General features: G+C 46.7%; 1 protein-coding gene across 1 annotated transcript in view; it reads left to right on the top strand.

Annotated features, from left to right (window-relative positions):
* The first annotated feature begins 18,977 nt into the window (after window positions 1-18,977).
* actr5 (actin related protein 5) overlaps window positions 18,978-22,539 on the top strand; it is an 8,757-nt gene continuing 5,195 nt past the window's right edge. Inside the window, exons 1-4 of the mRNA XM_064300408.1 lie at window positions 18,978-19,410; window positions 19,935-20,173; window positions 21,487-21,656; window positions 22,261-22,478. Of these exons, the coding sequence (XP_064156478.1) occupies window positions 19,027-19,410; window positions 19,935-20,173; window positions 21,487-21,656; window positions 22,261-22,478 (1,011 nt within the window). The 5' untranslated portion in view covers window positions 18,978-19,026. The remainder of the gene's footprint in view (window positions 19,411-19,934; window positions 20,174-21,486; window positions 21,657-22,260; window positions 22,479-22,539) is intronic.

Here is a 22,539-nt window from a genome sequence, read left to right on the forward strand (position 1 = left end):
TGGCGCTTGCAATACCCCAAACCCCACCCCACCCACCCCATTGAAGTGCATACGAATGTATTTCCCCCACTAACAGCCAATTGCATTCTGATGCTGCAGGTCTTGCATAACTTCACGCATATAAAACGAAAGGGGGAGACGTGGTCAGTCCTTGCTCTTCAGCGGATTGGGTCATAAACTTTTTTGTTGTTGCCAAGACTAAGGCACCTGTCTCTGCTTTTTTCAGGTTTCCTGCCTTTTGTAATTATTTTGTGTTTATTTCATAAAAACGTTTTTTTATTTTTTTATTTTTATATATATTTTTTATTTCGCCTTTAAATTCTTCTTTCCCCGCCTAATTTGAAAATGGACAGTGTGGGATTTGATTCGTTTTGATTTACTCGCGATGCTGAATATAGAAAGGCCATTTAAGAAAAACCTTCAAATACAGCTTCACGGATGGATATTTGAAATGCAGCTACTCTAGATGTTCGCGTGCGCTGGCTTATTAACCTGATCTTTCTTTAATCCTGTTCGATTAATTTATGCAGGACACATTTGAACATTGTTTAAATAAAAAGCAAAAGGTAGCGGTAAAGGGACACCATTTAGACACAGCAGACAAATCGAGGACAATAATCTGGTATCGGCATTTGCAACTGGACAGTGTTATGTTATCTTCTAAACCAAAAAAAAAAAAAAAAACTACCATTTATTCCTTCTCGTGAAATGCAGAAATTCGGTAACCGCGATATAGCCTATAGCTTAAATTCGTCCGCACACAAACTCGACTTTTCTCTGTGGGTCCTAATATGGAACATCTTAGGGTCCCTGTTAAAGTAAAGATGGTAGGCCTAATGTTATCAATTTTTTTTCCTGTTATTATTTAATTGCTCTTTTCACAAATCAACATAAACAATGCATCGCTTTGCGCATAAGAATGGTAGCCTAATAATAATATTATTCTTAGTGTCACACTTCTTCTTCCTATGATTATTCTGTGACTAAAATACAATGAACGACATAACCTCAGTAAATCCATTCAGCCAGTGTTGTAGATTCATACTGTACAGTCGTGCAAGCCCGTTTTTTCCAGTTTTATGCCGTTCCATTATGCAAATCTGGCACGTGAAACGTGTGTATCAACGGATCACTGTTGTGCAGGAATTGTGTTCCGATAATATCCAATCCGCGTCCAAAAGCACGAGCGCGGCTCGCGCGCACAGCCTTTATTTCCTCTAAAGGGCATAAAGGAGACACTGGATACCTAAAACCGCTACAAAGCCGCCATTTCGTGTAGAAATAAACGCGATAAAATGAATGACATTGAACAGTTCTTAATCCAGTGCAGCCTTCCAATAACTTTATTTATTTAATTATAGTGAATACTCTGAGACCAGTATTCTCCAGGCTTAAGTGTTAGGGTACAAAAAAGGTCATTCACAGGTGCCGGTCATTTCTGATTAATTTCGGTTTTCCTATTTTGACTTTTTATATTTTGCTATATATTGTAATTTTATTAATTCACACATTCACATTAATTTCTGTAAAATTATTATTATGTCATGCAAATGTAAGGTATAGCCTAGCAGCTGTGAGCTTGCACTCGAGCAGGCACGTGCTGCCCGGTCAGAATGATACAGTCACTCAGAAGCTTTGATGATTCCGCTTCTGTACATCTCTGGGGAAACATATCGCCTTCATTATAGTTTGCGCGGCATTACATTGCAACGAAAAATTCAGTCTTTCATTTCATTCATTCTTTCATTGACTACCTTCATTCGTGGTGTAGTGCAGGTCTATGAAATATGTATTCATTAAGGAAAATATTGGCAATAGCCCTATATTTATAACACATCCACACCCATTTCCTCTACTACTAACAACACGACTTAACCATACCACAACAACAACAATAACAACAACAACATTACGGTATGAAATCCAATAATGCGCAGTCGCTAAATGCAGACGGTGTTGAAGCAGTGAAAATGCACGGGTTTCTGGGCCCACGCTGAGTGAGGTTTCGTGAATAACTCGAACATCAAAATAGTACTGTTCAAATGTCCCTGTATTTAAGATATTATTTTATTGTTTTATGTGCAAAGCATTTCTCGTGCAATAGGAACGTGTCTTAATTGAATTTCGTTATATATAAACAGAACAATCTATGTTATAGTATAGGCTACTTATATTCGCAATTAAATTGTGTGAATAATTATTAGTGTACGCTATTCCGTTTAGGTCGTATATTTTGTTGTTGTTGTTGTTGTTTTTGTATGTATGATGGACTGAGAATGATAATTAATCTAAGGCTGAAAACATAAAGATGTTATAATTTTCACAAATATACGAGTAAACTAAATATTTGTCTCCAATAATCCATTGTGCTTGTATGTGTGACAACTAAACAAATTTACTTTAATTTCGAGGAGAAGAAAACAACGGAAGAAGAGGGCAATCACTGAATGGGGGTTGCCTCAAATAGCTGCACTTACTCTCTCATCTTTTGAATTTCAGAACCACGGAAAGGACAGCGACCGAACGAGAGCGGCTTTAAAGGGTAGTGGAATCATTTGAGCATGCGTAGCTTACTGGAAAATCGTTTTAAATCAAAGCAAACATTACGTTATCGTATTTTAGGCTATATAAAACATAATTTCTTATAAATTCTCAATCGTACATTTTATGAGGCAATGCATTTTGTTTTATTTTTTTCGGCTAACTATTGCATCGAACAAATGCCATTATCGGGGATTTGCTGTGGTATAATGGCGATGCTTTTTATTTTTTTCGCATTTTCATGTCAAAGCAAATACTGCCTCTGCAAAGGGAGTATGACTAAACAGAAATACATCATCACTCGTCTGTTTTATTCACTGAAAGCAGAAAAACCTGTCTCCTCGAAGGTCAGAAACAGATGAGATCCCATGAGAGCGTGCAAGGGTTAATCGAGCCGCGTTATCAGCCGCGTGCAGACCCCCTGTGATATCTATTTACGGCTGTCCGGTTTAATGTGCTGTGAAATCTTGTCATGAAAAGACCAGCCGCAGCAGAAACACTATGGTATCGGCAGTTTTGCATTTGTACATTTGTACCACGACACCTGCCGTGTAAGCTAAATAATAATAATAATAATAATAATAATAATCGTATGCTATAAGTATAAATATAGCATACATCTGAAGAAAAGGAAAGTATATCTACATCTGTTTTATAAAGATAAGGACAACCAAGTTTTTGTTTCTGGACGTTGTCCTGTATAATACCCCCCTGCGGACATTGACGTTTTCCCGTCTCAGTTTTGCACGATCGGGGGCAGTGTATATATTTTGTCTGATGAAGACGATGCACATTTACATAACTGTTTCAATTATGGGTCTGCGATTTGATGAATTGTGGGGTAGATGCAGAGCGGTATGGTACGCGCTACTATGTTTGTGTGATTTTTGACTCATATTCCTCGCGGAAATATGCAGTGTGTTTTCACTGAAAAGGTTTGTGTGTGTGTGTATGCGTTATGTGAGTGAATGTGTGCAGTGTTATATTACATTCAATTAGTGAACGCTGTTGAAAGAACGTAAGTGCATCCACCTGAATACGAGGTGTGTGTGAGTTATATAACATGACACTACATTCATTTAACAAATGCTCTTAAACAGATCGACTTACAATGCAAGAGAACATAAGCGCATCCACCTGAGCACTAGGTATGTGTGCGCGCGGGTGAGAGAGAGAGAGTGGGAGACAGTGAGAGAGAGAGAGACCTTTGATTCCACTTTATTTTGACAATTAGATACATACAGTTCCTGTTACCAAAATACACAAACCAAGAACACAAAACACAATTTAAAAACCCCACATACTAGAGAGAGAGAGGGGGGAGAGAGAGAGAGAGAGAGAGAGAGAGGGGGAGAGAGAGAGAGAGATAGAGAGAGGGAGAGGGGAGAGAGAGAGAGAGAGAGAGAGAAGAGGGAGAGAGAAGAGAGAGGAGGAGAGAAAAGAGGGACTAAAACTGAAGGTTAGATAGGTTCATTTGCTGAAGTCACCGGGGTGGAACTAATGCACGCGCACTGAAAAAAGTTTATTAGACTACCTGTCATAGAGGGCAGTTCGGGGTCACGTGGCTAGATTCTCTTTGCATTCGTCTTCTCCGTGGAGACCGACCGCGACGACAAATCGGGCCTTTTTTTTGGTTTGTCCTCGCCTGAACATTTCTAAAATCGCAGACCAACACCGCTATTCGCTACCGCATGTACACAGCCACAGAGGCGCGTGCTCTTCAGACTCGGTAAAAGTAAAATTAATATTCCACTGCGGCGCGTTCCGTTACTGAACCACAGATAAAACACATCTCCCTTCCCCTCCCGGTTCACACAATCTGGTTCTGTTCTTTTTCCCATTACACGCTTGGAGGAGCCGGCTGTGGAGAGCCAGACGGGCCGTCACGCCCTCTCGGAGCTGCAGATGTGGGTAATTAGCTGGCTTAATAACAGAGGATCCTACTCCAGGCTGCATTCTCCTTACTCGCAACAACAACCTACTGACTCCGTTTCTTCTGAGTAGAAGACACATTGATACGTGATTTTCAAGAGCACAGGGTGAGTGACCTCCCACAGCCCGAGTTAAACACTCACGTGGGCAGCCAGAATGTCCTCAGTACATTTTCAAGCAACGGTCTCCAGAAGAGCTGCAGATTCCAGCCTTTCTACGGCACTTGTTTACGTGGGATCACTGATATTTTAGTAGTCATGTTTTCGTGCTACTTCAAGAATCCATTGCTATATGTTCTGAAAAATGTTTCTGTTAGTATATTACCTCACGATTTAAGAAAATACTTTATCCTACTGTTATGGATTTGTATTCATGTGAGCTATTTTAAATATAACCTCGACCACCATTTTTTTTTGTTCGAACTTTCGAACCGGGAGATCCCCCCCCTCCCCCCCCCTCCCCCCATCCTCCGGATCTTTCGGCTTCGGCTGCCTCCTCTGACCGCGACTCTGACAGCCCGCTCAAGGGGAAAATAACACATAACACCCCAATTAATAAGGGAACCCGAAAAGACACGCGCCGTCTCTGGGGGGCTGCGCGAGATATAAATGAACCAATCACGCGCCCCGAGCACCTTGGCCTAACTCCGAGTCCATTACCATTAGCATTACAATCGTAGGTATATTATCGCGCTGATTAGCCTTGTGCTGCGGACAAATAGCCAATTTGGCTGGAATTACATTTCGCCTACATGCGGTGGCCACTTTCTATTACGGTGATTACAGTTTTTGTAACTAGTAGTCGTCTTTCGGTCCTTGTTTGTGATTTCAGATGTTGTTTCTTGTCATAAGTTGATGCATGGGATCAATTTTCAAAATAAGGACTGCGTATTTCCTTCCACACCTGCTAGTTGAAATTAGTGCATTCTTCAGTACGTATATTCTTCTTCTTCTTCTTCTTCTTCTTCTTATAATAATAATAATAATAATAATAATAAAAACGAATATAGGCCTAATATAATATTATCATTCATTTTTATTATTACACCTAGGGTATCATAATTAGCTCAATGTGCATTTATAGGCTACTTTTTAAAATTTGTATTTCCAGACAAGACAAAGCAATTCAATTTTTAGACAATCTATTGCTTTTACACAAACGCAGAAACGCACTTGAGCACGAGCCTGTTTTATGTAGGCCCAATCATGCACGCGCGATTGTATTGCATTCCCTTGCCACTGTATCATTTCGAGAACTCCGATCTTTGAAAATCGCTGCCGGAGACTTTTGGTTTACCTACAGATGGTTTGCTTTGAAAATAAAGCCAGCTCCGTAGTCCACAGTGGCTATGCAGAACACATCAAACTGACCGCCACCTGTTCAGTTTCCACCTTGAGCAAAAGGGTAGCATAAATGTATTACATTTGTTGTCACGTCAGAACATCCACGGATTCAAACCAATTCCTTATTGTTTCTTATTTCTGGAAGCCTGTTTCCATTTCTGGCTATTTCTTCCCATGAATCGTTGTCAGTTGAGTTCCGGATTATATCAATAGACCCAGGCAACTGAACTAGCAAATTGGAGTCGTACAGAACCTTGGACAGCACCAAACCCACAAGAAATGAATGCGGTGTATAGTGCAGCCAATGCGAATTATTTAATTGAAATTGAGATTCTGCGCGGGGTTTTTCTCCCTGAGATGGTAAAGTGTTACTGGGCACGTCAAACAATCTGATTAAATCTGATACTCATTTGTTGTTATCGAATGACCGAAGAAAGACAAATTTATACAAAATTTACACAGTTAAAAAACAGACTCTGAATTGAATTGCTCTGCCCAGTCATATTCAATGGCAGGTGCTCAAGAATGTGAATCCAAAGCAAGCCGTTTCATAACTCCGAACCTAGGATCGCGTTAACTCCATATAACTTTTAAAAAATAAGTAAGTAGGTAGCCTATTTCCAAACAGATTTTAAAACAATCTATGGTCTATTTTTATTATTAAAGCCTAATCAGATGGATTCAATGAAACGACCTCTCTTTGTTAGCCTAGAAAAATGCACATATTTGATTTTAAATGTACAAAGAGTGTATTGACACAGCAGTGGTCACAATTGTTAGAACTCCGTTGGTAAATATAGTCTTAATTTGCAAGTTTGTTAATTCAGAAAAAGAAAAAAAAATAAAGAGAATACGTTTAGATTAGAATATTAAAGGTAAGTAGGCTCTCCTCCCAACATAATCTTACTCAGGAGCCCCCAACTCTGAATTTTGAGATACATGCAAATATCGGGGGGCTCTTATCTGAGCTGTAGGCTACATTCATTCAGCGCGAGCCTGGATTGCTCCCGCCAGTCAAACATGCCCTCCGCCGGGGAGGCGGCCAGGTGGCTTGGTGGTGAATGCTTGAGTGCCTTTTCATTTGTTCTAATGGGACCGTTTAATGGCGCATTACGAGGCCCCGCGAGGGGAGCAACAAAAAAAGAAGAAAAAAAAAGGCTTAATATTAGCCCAGCTAAAACACGTGCGGCGCGCGCGGTGGCTTCGACAAACAGTCACTTCGCAGCCGGACAAAAGGACTCGCGGGCGTGTATTCCTGAATTTGTGTTTCCACCCATTTTATTTTCATAGGCTCTACCTGCACGTGTGTGCGCCTATATACTCGTGTTTTTGGGACTCCTCACTGTGTACGGTAGCCATGTAAACTACGTCTGGGGGCTTTATATTTTATTATTGAAAGAAAGGGGGGTGGGGGGAGGGGGGGGGGCGCTCGAGATCATATCGTGATATTTTCCCAGCTGATAAGAGGCAAGCTGCTGTTGCCGGGTTTCTCAGAGCTCCCCAGACGCCGCTTGCTGTTAACCTGCCGCGACTCCCCGCTCTTCATCATCTCCGCCGAATTCTGCGTGTTCGCTGATGCCCCCCCCCCCCTCCGCCCCCTCCCCGCCTGCCCCCCGCTGTGATACATTAACATTGTAATTGCCTTTCTCCCCTTCTTTGTGTCACGCGCGGCCCCGTCTCCCCGAGGGCTCCCGATACCGACAACACAGCACTGAATATGAAATTGAAAAAAGCAATACACTTCGAGTTCATTTTTATTTATTTTGGGCTTGCCACAATTGAAGATATGTCTTTGGAATGCAAAACCGACAGCTTTAACGAGAAGCAACTTTTCTTACCTTTTTCAATTAAAAAGAAAATTTATGGCACAAAAAAATAATTATTTCACACAATAACCCTCAAAATTCACGTTCTTGTACATTTTTTGTTCTAAAATTTGTTCTGAAAATTGGTAAATTTCTTTTACCCCTGTATTTAAAGTAATTCAAATAATAGCTTGACCCAGGTCTTTAATCTCACTGGAGCTCTCTCAGGCTAGCCTTTCAGATCAAAATACTCTGGACTCTCTACTGTAATAAACACACACACACATGCTCACACACACACACACACACACATGCACACACATGCTCACACACGCACACACACACACACACACACACACACACACACACACTCACACACACACACACACACACACACACACGCTCACATATACACCACACATGCTCACACACACGCACACACATGCTCACACACACGCACACACACACACACATACACACACACACACGTGCTCACACTCACACACGCACACACACACACACATGCTCACACACACACACACACATGCTCACACATGCTCACACACACACACACACACATACATGCTCACACACACGCACACACACGCATGCTCACACACGCACACACACACACACACACATGCTCACACACACACGCATGCTCACACACACACACACACATGCTCACACACACACACACACACACACACACACACACACACACACGCACACACTGAGAGCGTTTGCAGCCTGAAGCAGTGGTCAGGTTCCTGGAGGAACAGGGTAATGCAGTGTAGAAATACACAAGTGGGAGATCAGAAAGCAATCAGCGTGGGGCACTGAACACGTGTGGCCCCTGGGGCCAGGAGAGGGGTGGGGCCATGGCGGGCTTACAACTGCCCCAGTCTGGGGGTGGGGGCGGGGGGGGTAGTAACACACCTGAGGACAGGTGAAAGGTGAGAGTACGGCTCTGGGACACAGGAAATATGAATATGGAGCTGATTAATCAACTCTAAGCAGAAGAACACCAAAGCCACACTTTATATGCTCTATATGTGATATGCAGTCCTGAATGGATATAATTGCCATTTTTTTAATCGGCACTAAATCGATAAAGCTTGCTTGTGTGCTGCAGGAAGGTACAGAATTAATTCCCATTCAGCAGAGAATAGTAAGGAAATGACACGATTTGCAAACACGAGGAAAGCAAAAAACTGGGCTTAGCTGTATATTCTTTAGATCACAAACCGCATCATTTCTTTCTCCATGCAGTAAGATGTTGGGTGTTAATTTCACACTATCACAGCTTATATGAGCACAAGGGGCATCATATATACCCCATCAAAGCTGAGTCAATGCTGATCATTTTACAGTGCTGGAGCTTAATGATGGTCTGGCTACGAAAGCCTGCTATATATCATCTGAGTTCTGCACAGACGCCCTGAGCCACAGGAGAAGAGAGATAAGGACGTGCAAGAGAGGAAGATAAGGACACGGTGAGCAGTTTGCACATTAAACATGAACCTGCAATCAATCAATCAATCTATCGATCGATCAATCAAACAATCAATCACTTGTTTCACGTGAATTACAGGGGTAAACAAACCCAACAGCATTAATAACACTGCTTTAGGATGAGGATGGAAAAGCCCTACTGTAGCTTTCCCAGCAAGTGCTGTCAAAACAGCAGAACAGTGTGTGTGTGTGTGCATGTGTGTGTGTGGTGTGTGTGTGTGCGCGCATACAGGTGCACATGGCTGATTTTACACACACGCTTGTGAAATGCAGAATGAGGAACACAAATGGCCCAAACGGGGGTGGAGAGTCTGTGCTTGTGTGTGTGTTTGAGGGCGGGGGGGGGGGGGGGTGTAATTAGTGTCATTATTGGGGAGATGGAGGGGGGCGGCATTCAGTCCGGCTTTTTCCAGCTCTGCTGCTTCAATCATAGCTGCTTCCAGTGCAAGCCCCTGTCTCACACACACTAACCCCACACACTAACCTCACACACTAAACCCACACACTAACCTCACTCACTATCCCCACTCACTAAACCCACACACTAACCTCACTCACTATCCTCACACACTAACCCCACACACTATCCTCACTCACTATCCTCACTAACCCCGCACACTAACCTTACTCACTATCCCCACTCACTAAACCCACACACTAAACCCACTCACTATCCCCACTCACTAAACCCACACACTTACCTCACTCACTATCCTCACACACTAACCCCACACACTAAACCCACTCACTATCCCCACTCACTAAACCCACACACTAACCTCACTCACTATCCTCACACACTAACCCCACACACTATCCTCACTCACTATCCTCACTAACCCCGCACACTAACCTCACTCACTATCCCCACTCACTAAACCCACACACTAACCCCACACACTAAACCCACTCACTATCCCCACTCACTAAACCCACACACTAACCTCACTCACTATCCCCACTCACTAAACCCACACACTAACCCCACACAATAAACCCACACACTAACCTCACACACTAAACCCACACACTAACCTCACTCACTATCCTCACACACTAAACCCACACACTAACCTCACTCACTGTCAGTGGAGGGCTCAGTATTTAATCTGAGGTTTGTGCCAAAGGGAGTGCACTGCAGGCTGTGTGCAGATGTGTTCACAGCCAGATGAGCACAGAACATAGTGCACATACTTTGTATGACGGGTTCTACAGAATGACGGTTTGTATGGAGGGTTCTGCAGTATCAGGTTTTGATTGGTGGGTTCTGCAGTAAGACGGTTTGATTGGTGGGTTCTGCAGTATGACGGTTTGATTGGTGGGGTCTGTAGTAAGACGGTTTCATTGGTGGGTTCTGCAGTAGGACTGTTTGATTGGTGGGTTCTGCAGTATCAGGGTTTGATTGGTGGGTTCTGCAGTATGACGGTTTGATTGGTGGGTTCTGCAGTATGACGGTTTGATTGGTGGGTTCTGAAGTAAGACGGTTTGATTGGTGGGTTCTGCAGTATGACGGTTTGATTGGTGGGTTCTGCAGTATCAGGGTTTGATTGGTGGGTTCTGCAGTAAGACGGTTTGATTGGTAGGTTCTGCAGTAAGACGGTTTGATTGGTGAGTTCTACAGTATGACAGTTTGCCAGAACGCAGGGCTCTCTCCCTGTTCTGTGCGAGTCTTCCTGCAGTTTACTGCACTGCCTGTGGGGAGGTAAACCCCAGGCTGCAGTTGACCTTGTGAGCGTGCATGAGCAGGAGGTTATGAAACAGCTTGGGGTGTGTATGTAACAATGACCTCTGTGTACCCTAATGCCCCAGGGCACTGTGGAGTGTGTACCCTAATGCCCCAGGGCACTGTGAAGTGTGTACCCTAATGCCCCAGGGCACTGTGGAGTGTGTGCCCTAATGCCCCAGGGCACTCTGGAGTGTGTGCCCTAATGCCCCAGGGCACTGTGGAGTGTGTACCCTAATGCCCCAGGGCACTGTGGAGTGTGTACCCTAATGCCCCAGGGCACTGTGGAGTGTGTGCCCTAATGCCCCAGGGCACTGTGGAGTGTGTGCCCTAATGCCCCAGGGCACTGTGGAGTGTGTGCCCTAATGCCCCAGGGCACTCTGGAGTGTGTGCCCTAATGCCCCAGGGCACTCTGGAGTGTGTGCCCTAATGCCCCAGGGCACTGTGGAGTGTGTGCCCTAATGCCCCAGGGCACTGTGGAGTGTGTGCCCTAATGCCCCAGGGCACTCTGGAGTGTGTGCCCTAATGCCCCAGGGCACTCTGGAGTGTGTGCCCTAATGCCCCAGGGCACTCTGGAGTGTGTGCCCTAATGCCCCAGGGCACTGTGGAGTGTGTGCCCTAATGCCCCAGGGCACTCTGGAGTGTGTACCCTAATGCCCCAGGGCACTCTGGAGTGTGTGCCCTAATGCCCCAGGGCACTGTGGAGTGTGTGCCCTAATGCCCCAGGGCACTCTGGAGTGTGTACCCTAATGCCCCAGGCCCCAGGGACTGTTCACATAGCAACGGAGTAACCTTTATAACATGATTGTGCATTCACTGGATTCCGATTTAGATTCCCATTTCTAGATGATGATGACGGTGATTATTATTATTATTATTATTATTATTATTATTATTATTATTATTATTATTATTATTATTATTATTATTATTAATAAACACAATATTTATGTGGTAATATAAATGTATACAACCAAAAGGCCAGAAGCAAGCAACTATATTGCATCAATAAATGTTAAAATATTAGAGAGAGAGAGAGACCGGGGGGGGAAAGAAAGAGAGAGACAGAGAGAGAAAGAAAGAGAGAGAGAGAGAGAGAAAGAGAGAGAGAGAGAAAATGAAACGCAGGGAAGGGAGACAAATGCTCTAAATATAGCATCAGCCCCAAAGGAAACAGAAAGTTATGTTGATTTTCATGCTTGGCTAAGGATTTTTCGCCAGCTGCCATTTGTGTTCAAGCGTGCATGGGCTGTGTGTGTGTGTGTATGTGTTTGTGTGTGTGTGTGTGTGTGTGTGTGTGTGTGCACGTGTGTGTGGGATGTTCAGAGGAGTAAGCCACATCCCAGCATTCATGCCTTTGGGCAGCTGTATGACTAAGGCCCCACCGCCCACCCAAACCCTCCCCACCCCACCGCCCCCATCCCATTACATGCAAATTACACACACACACGCACACACACACACACACACGCACACACACAAAACTCACACACGCAAGTGCATACACATAAACACGCAGCATTCATGCGACACTGAACATGAAATTGTCTGCTACTCTGAATGTGTTTGGAATGAAAAGGTAGCAAGTTTGTTCATTTCAGACCAAACGCAGTCTGGTTTTACGTGTAACATGGTCCCTGACAGTGTTGACAGCCAGACAGCGAAGCCCCAGGCCGGCCCATCCTATATCCTCTATACGTATTTATATATGAATGGACTCAGACTGGAGCCAGTTTTTCTTACACGATAATTGGAATGTGGAAACGGATAACACATATTATTACTAAAATTGCACCCAATTGGTTGCCATGGTTATCTATTTATCTTTGGGCCACAGTGAACAAGATGATTTGAGACGAGAGTCGAGCGAGGAGAAGAAGAAAGGATTTGAGTGGGGGGGGGGGGGTTGTTGGGGGGGGGGGGGCACAAAGTGAGTGATGGGGGTGGCACCACTGCGGGCTCTGACCTGGTAATAGTAATGCACTGACTGTGGGCCTTATTCCAAGATAGTTGCCATGGCCACAGTAATTGGAAGGCAGAAATGAGGACACAACTAGTCTGCCGAAGAGCCCGGCGGAATCCTGACGGAGCCCTCACGAGGCAACACTGCGGCCTGCTGGCCGGAAGCGGTACTGCACTCCCTCGCTGGGGAGAACGCAGAGCTAAGGACTCAAACCCCCCGAAATCACCACACACACACACACACTCACTGTCTCAGACACACACACACTCACTGTCACACACACACACACACTCAGACAGACACTCAGACACACACACACTCACTGTCACACACACACACACACACACACACTCACTGTCACACACTCAGACACACACACACTCACTGTCACACACACGCACACACACACACACACTCAGACACACACACACTCACTGTCACACACACGCACACACACACACACACTCAGACACACACACACTCACTGTCACACACACGCACACACACACACACACTCAGACACACACACACTCACTGTCACACACACGCACACAGGGTAAGGAGCTGGTCCTGTGACCTAAAGCATCCAGGAGGCTGTTTAAGAGGGTCAGTATTCTTCATCATTACATTAAATCATTTTTTAAATATGGGACTGGTCTTCAATATTCATATTCAATATTGATACAAATCCAGCTAATAACAGACCTTTGAATGCAGGCTTTCTGGAGCATGGACAGCTCACATTATCAGAACCACTATCCTATCTGTAGGTTGTAGACATAATCGACCAATCAGTACTTAATTATTTTATATTTCATGTACCTACTGCTGCTAGCTGGAAATGGACAATGTCCACACATATATGTCATAACCGACATTCTATGTAATATACTACAAATTGTGCAGGAGTTCTTTTGACTTGAGTATTTTATCTTTTGTCATAAAATGCAAGTTCAGTTATAAAGCTTACCTTCCCATCAAACATTCTTTTCATTAAAAAATATTTTGAATAATGTTGCTCTGCCAAGAAACAACAATCATTAAGAGTGTTTTTAATGTTTTTCTAATTTTCCACATTTATTCTCCTCTTTTTGGCAGCCGTTATTGATTGAGCCCTTTTTCTTGATAAATAAACAGGACTGAAAAATAACTGCGGAACACAATGACCCTGCTGTGAATATGAAATCAGAGAAACTGCAGCGTGCTTCCCCACAGATAGCCGTCTGCTCACACGCCTCGTTAATTTAAATGCTAATTGATTTTTCACGTTCCTTTTCAACTCCATATCCGTCACCGACTTGTGTGCGATGGGTTTGAATGCACAAATATCTGTGTATGTGCATACACGTGTGTGTGTGTGTGTGTGTGTACGTGTGTGTATGTGTGTGTATGTGCATACACGTGCATACACGTGTGTATGTGTGTGTACGTGCATACATGTGTGTATGTGTGTGTATGTGTGTGCGCATGCAAAGGTGCGTGTGCCTGTGTGTGCGTGTATGTGTGTGTGTTTGTATGTGTATGCAAGCATGTCTGCATGTGTGTGTGTTTGTGTGTGTGTGTTGTCTGAGCTTGTTTTGCGTGTTTGCTGTGTTTCGTGAACAGGCGTGTCGCAGTGTTGCCATGGCCAGAAGCGTGCACATGCACCTGGCGAAGGAAACATGCACACACACACACACACACACACAGAGGGCACACTCACCCACACACACATGAATAAACGCATCAGGCTCACACACACACACACGCACACACACATGAATAAACGCATCAGGCTCACACACGTATGGAAATGGGATGAGAAATGACAGAGTGGGGCAGTGGAGTGATCTGTTCCGTGTTGCTAGGTAACGGCGGGCCTGGATGCAGCTGATAAATGGAAGAATTTGCCCCTGCCTGGTGTGTATGGGGGGGGGGGGCTATCAGACATATACAATTCCTTCAGACTTGCATATCCCATTCCTGTCAAACTCTATCTCCCTCTCTTTCTCCTTCTCTCTCTCTCTATCTCTCTCTCTCCCTCTCTACTTCTCTCTCCTCCTTCTCTATCACTTTCCCTCTCCCCCATCCTGCCTGCCTCTCTCTCTACCTTCCTCTCTCTATTTCTCTCTCTTTCTCTCTCCCTCTGTACTTCTCTCTCCCCCATCTCTATTGCTTTCTCTCTCTCCCATTCCTGCCTGTCTCTCTCTCTTCTTTCCTCTCTCCATTTCTCTCTTTCTCCCCTTTCCTCTTCCCCCTCCTCCCTCCCTCCCTCCTTCCCTCCCTCGCCCTGTGGTTCACCCATCAGTCACTCTTTAATCTGTCACTTTGTCACACATCAGAAAAGCCCGTTGGGGAAACGAGGGTGGGGGGGGGGAGGGGACATTGTGTTGGGAGGATGTTTGTCTTTGTAAGAGAGAGGGGACATTGTGCACCTCTGTCCTGTGGGTGAGGGAACATAATCAGATTGTGAGGAGGGCGTCTGAATGTCACTGTTCCTGTGAAATCTGTGGAGCACCCTGGGGCACAGGTCCCCAAACCTGCACCTCTCTGCACAGACCTGCTGATTACCCACGAGCCCCAGAGCGCCAGAACGTTTTTACTGCATCTACTGAGCGAGAGCGGGACCCCGAGACAACGGCAGCTCATAACAGCACAGACTGGAGCTGCATGAGCTGCCTCCTGTCCAATCAAAAGCAAAGACTTCAGTGCATGAGCTCCTCCTGTCCAATCAAAAGCAAAGACCTTCAGTGCATGAGCTGCCTCCTGTCCAATCAAAAGCAAAGACTTGAGCTGCATGACCTGCTTCCTGTCCAATCAAAAGCAAAGACTTCAGTGCATGAGCTGCCTCCTGTCCAATCAAAAGCAAAGACTTCAGTGCATGAGCTGCTTCCTGTCCAATCAAAAGCAAAGACTTCAGTGAATGAGCTGCTTCCTGTCCAATCAAAATCAAAGACTCTGGCGCATGCGCTCATTCCTTTGCAGTGGAATGTGGCACGGGGTGGACCCTGGGGGGCAGCAGTAAGAGCCCCCATGTGGGGGTTCCGTGGTGCGGGGTGATTGTAAGGCCTTTTGTCTGAGCACGACGCAGGGCTGGCGATACTCAGAGTCACTGCTGGGGGGGGGGGGGGGGGTGTTTTAAGATGACCCAGTTTATAGCGCCAGAGGTGTCAGCAGGGCTGAGGCATCCCTGCTTTGTGTGCGGGCAGTGACCTGAGCTGAGTACCCGACGACAGCCAGGGAAGACCGCCAACGCAGAGCGCCAACCCTGCTAACGCACACTGCTAACCCCGCTAACCGTGCTAAACACATACCGCTAACCCTGCTAACGCACACCGCTAACCGTGCTAAACACACACCACCAACCCCGCTAACGCACACCGCTAACCCCGCTAACCGTGCTAAACACATACCGCTAACCCTGATAACGCACACCGCTAACCCCGCTAACCCTGCTAAACACACATCACCAACCCCGCTAACCCGCTAACGCACAACCGCTAACCCTGCTAACGCACACCGCTAACCTCCGCTAACCTGCTAAACACACACCCGCAACCCTGCTAACGCACACCGCTAATCCCGCTAACCTGCTAAACACACATCCACTAACCCCTACACCCGCTACACCGCTAACACACCCACAACCCCGCTAACACACACCACCAACCCCGCTAACGCACACCGCTAACCCCGCTAACCATGCTAAACACAACCCCAACCCTACCACCAGCTAACCCGCTAAACTACCGCAACCCCGCTAACCCTGTTAAACACACACTGCTAACCCCGCTAACGCACACCGCTAACCCCGCTAACCCTGCTAAACGCACACCGCTAACCCTGCTAACGCACACCGCTAACCCCGCTAACCCTGCTAAACACATATATGTGAACCTGAAATGCAAATCTGGGTCCCATAGCAGGAGCAAAGAGACAGTGAGAATGCAGTGCTTTAAGCAGCAGTACCACTGGGACAGAAAGTGGGCTGAAGTCCACAGTGACAAAACCCACAGTCTATATTTAACTAACTGTAAAATTAAAGATATTGAGTGCTGTTTCAACCCTTCTCACAAGACTGAAATAAGGAAGGAAGCTGCGTTCAATACTGAGGATGTTGACAACAGTTCTCCGATCCAAAAAAGCCCCACAGGACATCACACCCCAAAGCCTTCTGTCACCTTTGTTTTATCAGAAAGCTAGCGTGATGGAACAAAATATAATTCATTTGCATGTACGATTCTGTCTGTTTGCATGTGTGCGTGCATGCGTGAATATGCGTCTGCAGACGTGATCCCATATATATGTTTGTGTATGTGTGTGTGTGTGTGTGTGTGCGTGTGTGTGCATACGTGTGTGTGTGTGTGTGTGTGTGCGTGTGTGTGTGTGTGAGGTATACTCCACAGACATGAATGCTGTGTGAAAAAAATTAGCATGTTCCTGAGGCTGTTCTTCCCTGTATGACACACATTTTTTTTGGGGGGGGGGGAGGGGGGTGGAGGGAGACCAAGGGTGACCTACATACCCAGTTGGGTCTTCTCTGAGCACGCTCCATTCCCTGAGGCCGCTACTGATTGGGCAAACAGGCTCGGCCCCGCCCCTAAGCTTCAGGAGTCAGCGGTCATGGCAGACGTGCAGTGACAGACCCTGCAGGGAGGAGAACAGGAGGGAATCACAGCGCCGTTCACTGCTACTCCCAGCGCACAGCGCCCCCTGCTGGCTCACACTCAACTCCCAACGCACAGCGCCCCCTGCTGACTCACACTCTACTCCCAGCACACAGCGCCCCCTGCTGGCTCACACTCTACTCCCAGCGCACAGCGCCCCCTGCTGGCTCACACTCTACTCCCAGCGCACAGCGCCCCCTGCTGGCTCACACTCTACTCCCAGCGCACACCGCCCCCTGCTGACTCACACTCTACTCCCAGCACACAGCGCCCCCTGCTGGCTCACAACTGCAGGCACAACTGCCCACAGAAATTCACAAATGTGTGAGATAGAGGATGCTGACATCTCACCAGTCCTCAACCTTTACACTGATTTTCATGGTTCCTGAGTGTGTCAGTTAAATACTGATCCTACAGGTGAGCAGACTGGAGTGCATGTGGACAAAATTATATACTTTTGAGCCTGGGAGACTTGGACTGACTGGGTCTGTGGACACTATGACCCCTCAGGACTGACTGGCTCTGTGGACTCTAAGGGTGTGTGAGGGACTGTGGACAGGCTGACCCTTCAGCTATTCCCACAAGCAGCACCTTTGATTCGGGTTGAGATGCATATGGACTCATATGGATGGAATAACAAACATCAAAATAAAATTTCTTCCTTTTTAATATGTATTATTTTACAGCCGTGTCTGAAGGACAGAGCCTACAACAATGTTCCCGGTTAAATCACTGAGATTATCAGATGAACACGACAGAGATCTTCATGACAAAGCGGCCAGGCTGCCACGGGCAGCATCTGACCTTTAAGCAGAAAGAGTTTCTTTGTGATACGCATGTTCTCCACAGCCCTAGTGACCAGCATCCAATCACGGATGTGCGAACATCTCTACAGACCGAATGAGCCAAGCTGACACAGTGACCGAGCCACAATACTGTCAAGACCTCTAACGTCCCAACTACTTCGTGAGACAGCAGTGATCTCCTACTTGTATGTCATACAATTTTAGAACTGACCTTCAAATGTGTTTGATATCATTGAAATAAATAGGTAGCGAAAATGTAAGTGCCTTCCACACTTCTGTAGACATGCTGCCCATTTTCACTTTTGTCATACCATGACCTGCCTTGCTATGCCTACTTATATAAAAATCTAGTTTTTATATGCTTTGAGTGAATGCTTTTGAGGATGAATAAACAACTGGATACAGAGTTCCAGAAGAAACCCAATGTTTTCTAAATTGTGCCTTGAAACAATTTAGAAAACATTGGGTAGCATTGATTTGGAATACAGCCTCTTTAATTTCGGTTAGGCAAGATAGCCTATATTGTTTGTAGTACAGTAACTTGGCGTCATTTTGATATCAATACATTTTCCAGTTTGAATGAATTAGTTATAAAGAGTGCTTTGTACGTATGAGGTAACTTGACATTTTTGTACTTTGAAAACGTGTTTTTTATGAGATGCACATGTATGCATCTCTGACGTCGGAACGATTGGTTCGGTTGAACAGCCTCCTCTGCTAGTCGGACATATTTTTAAGTTACACCTTTCAAAATGACGGCAAAATCAGCGCCAACATGTAAAATATTTTCATTTCAGGATTACAGAGCAACACCGGACCCGATTTTCGAAGTTAATCCAGCTTGTTTACAGCCATGTGCAGTACCTATAGTCATAGATAACGGCTCTTTCCAAACGCGAGCCGGATGGGCATGCACAGCCGACGAGCTCTCCGCGCCGCTGCTCCAGTTTAAAACTGTGGCGGCGAGAAGCCGAGGTGCAGCCCGCAGCGAGACGCAGATCGGCAACGACATCTCCAACCTGGAGCCTTTACGGTGGCTTCTGAAGAGCCAGTTCGACCGAAATGTGGTGGTCAACTTCGAAATCCAAGAGCTTATGTTCGACTACATCTTCATGCACTTGGGAATTGGCACAGAGGTAACTAGGCGAGCTCAGCGGCTCATCCACGGGCATTAACTTTAAACAAGAACTTTTGCTACACTTACTTAGCAGCCGTTATGATCAAACTGTTTTTCGAACGTCAGTCCGTAAGACATGCCAGGTATGTAGCTATGCACTGTATAACTGGACAAATAGATAGTGCCAAGCTAAGCTGGGTAGCTATAACAGCCGAAAAATGTTTGCAGTTGACATCAGGATGCTATTGTCCTCCTAACGTTAGTCCAGCCGTCGAATCTAATTTTATTTTCTTTGCATGCGCCCTTGTTCTTATTGTCAGACGTTTTATCCAGATTTATGTTAATATATTTTAAATTTGCGCTGCTGCTTCAAGTGTAAAATTTCTTAAGAAATTTCTTTAGTAATTTTACACTTAAAGCAGCAATTTTTTTTTTGCAATTTCTTTAGTCGGAGTCTCATAACATGCTAACCCGGCCCTTGGGAGTTGTGTTAGCGGAAGACTGTGTTAGCGGGTAACGGTGTGATGCGTCTGCTTTGCGCAGGGCAGTGTGGACCACCCCGTGGTGCTCACGGAGGCGCCATGCAACCCCCTGCACTGCCGGCAGATGATGTCGGAGCTCCTGTTTGAGTGTTACAGAGTGCCGCAGGTGTCCTACGGGGTGGACGCCCTGTACAGCCTCTACCACAACCGCATAAAACAGGGCGTGGAGCCCCCCCACACCGGGGTGGTCATCTCCTCGGGGTACCACTGCTCACACATCCTGCCCGTGATCAACGGGAGGTACGGCACGGGACCGGGCGGGGCACGCCTGTACACCCTCACACCTGCCCCAACATGTTCACACACCCTCACACCTGCCCCAACACGTTCACACACCCTCACACCTGTCCCAACACATTCACACACCCTCACACCTGCCCCAACACATTCACACACCCTCACACCTGTCCCAACACATTCACACACCCTCACACCTGTCCCAACACATTCACACACCCTCACACCTGCCCCAACATGTTTCCACACACCCTCACACCTGTCCCAACACATTCACACACCCTCACACCTGCTCCCCAACACATTCACACACCCTCACACCTGCTCCCAACACATTCCACACCCTCACACCTGCCCCAACACATTCACACACCCTCACACCTGCCCCAACACATTCACCACCTCACACCTGTCAAAACAGCTACCCCCTCACACCTGCCAACCATGTCACACACCCACACCTGCCCGACAACATGTCACACACACCTCACAGCTCACCTGTCCCAACACATTCACACACCCTCACACCTGTCCCCAGCTCATTCACACACCCTCACACCTGTCCTAACACATTCACACACCCTCAAACCTGCCCCATCACATTCACACACCCTCACACCTGTCCCAACACATTCACACACCCTCACACCTGTCCCCAACACATTCACACACCCTCACACCTGTCCCCAGCTCATTCACACACCCTCACACCTGTCCTAACACATTCACACACCTCACACCTGTCCCCAACACGTTCACACACCCTCACACCTGCCCCAACACATTCACACACCTCACACCTGTCCCAACACATTCACACACCCTCACACCTGCCCCAACACATTCACACACTCTCACACCTGTCCCAGCACATTCACACACCCTCACACCTGTCTCAACACATTCACACACCTCACACCTGTCCCCAACACGTTCACACACCTCACACCTGTCCCAACACATTCACACACCCTCACACCTGTCCCCAACACATTCACACACCTCACACCTGTCCCAACACATTCACACACCTCACACCTGTCCCACCATATTCAGATATCAAGCTGTGTTAACCTGGAGTGTAGCCTTTGAAACAGTAATGCTTTTTACCCTCTTATTGATCACTTTGTCAAAATGATTGATGTTTGGAATTATTTGTGAGCGGAAAACTGCAGAATTGAGTGATGTATGTGGGGCATCAGCTGGCCGTGTTTGTTAACAGATGCAGTGTCCCTGTGCTTTCATGCTGCTGTGTAAGGGACAGTCAGACAGGTCCCAGGCTGTTGTTTGATTGGCCGGCTGCGCTGCCCTTGCAGGCTGGACGCGGAGAACTGTAAGCGGGTGAACGTTGGCGGGAGCCAGGCGGCCTCGTACCTGCAGCGCCTCCTGCAGCTGAAGTACCCCGGGCACCTGGCCGCCGTCACGCTCACGCGCATGGAGGAGCTCCTGCACGAGCACAGCTACACCGCGCTGGACTACCAGGAAGGTCCGTGCGTCACCCTGCACTTCCTGCTGCGCTAAGGGACCGTGTGCAAACTACCCGACTCAGTCACTGCTGAATCTCTCTCTCCACTGCCTGCTGCACTAAGGGGCCGTGTGCAAACTACCCGACTCAGTCACTGCTGAATCTCTCTCTCCACTGCCTGCTGCGCTAAGGGGCCGTGTGCAAACTACCCGACTCAGTCACTGCTGAATCTCTCTCTCCACTGCCTGGTGCTCTAAGGGGCTGTCTGCAAACTACCTGACTAGTCACTGCTGAAACTCACTCTTTCTCTCACACACACACAAAAGTCCAGAAACACATATTTATGGGCATATAAAATATTTATTATAACAGTGCAGACATTTCATTTGCAACTGATGTGTTACTGCAGTAACTATTTTGGGAATAATTGTACAACTGCTCGGTTATTGGACATTATTGTGTTTGCACACATGAGCTTTGTGGTCTGCTGTTCTAATGCACATTCCTGTGCGTGTTTAAGCAGTTTTACAGATGAAGAGGCAGAGGGTGTGAATGCCCTGTTTTTTACTGGAGCGCTGTGTTTTCTGCTGTGTGGTGAGCGTGGCGTTGTGCTCCGGTCCCTCAGAGCTGGAGAAGTGGCGCAGCGCGGAGTTCTACGAGCAGCAGGTGCACCGGCTGCAGCTGCCGTACTCGGCCAAGCTGCTGGGCGGCTCGCTGAGCGCGGAGGAGCGGCAGGAGCGGCGTGCGCAGCAGCTGCGCCGGCTGCAGGAGGTCAACGCGCGCCGCCGCGAGGAGAAGCTGCAGCAGGACCAGGAGAGGCTGGACACACTGCTGTCTGTGCAGGCAAGGGGCCGCCGTCTGCGCAGCCGTCTGCGCAGTCTAAACATATACACGCTGCTGTCTG

The sequence above is a fragment of the Anguilla rostrata genome, chromosome 11 (genome assembly GCF_018555375.3).
Source record: "Anguilla rostrata isolate EN2019 chromosome 11, ASM1855537v3, whole genome shotgun sequence".
NCBI lineage: Eukaryota > Metazoa > Chordata > Actinopteri > Anguilliformes > Anguillidae > Anguilla > Anguilla rostrata.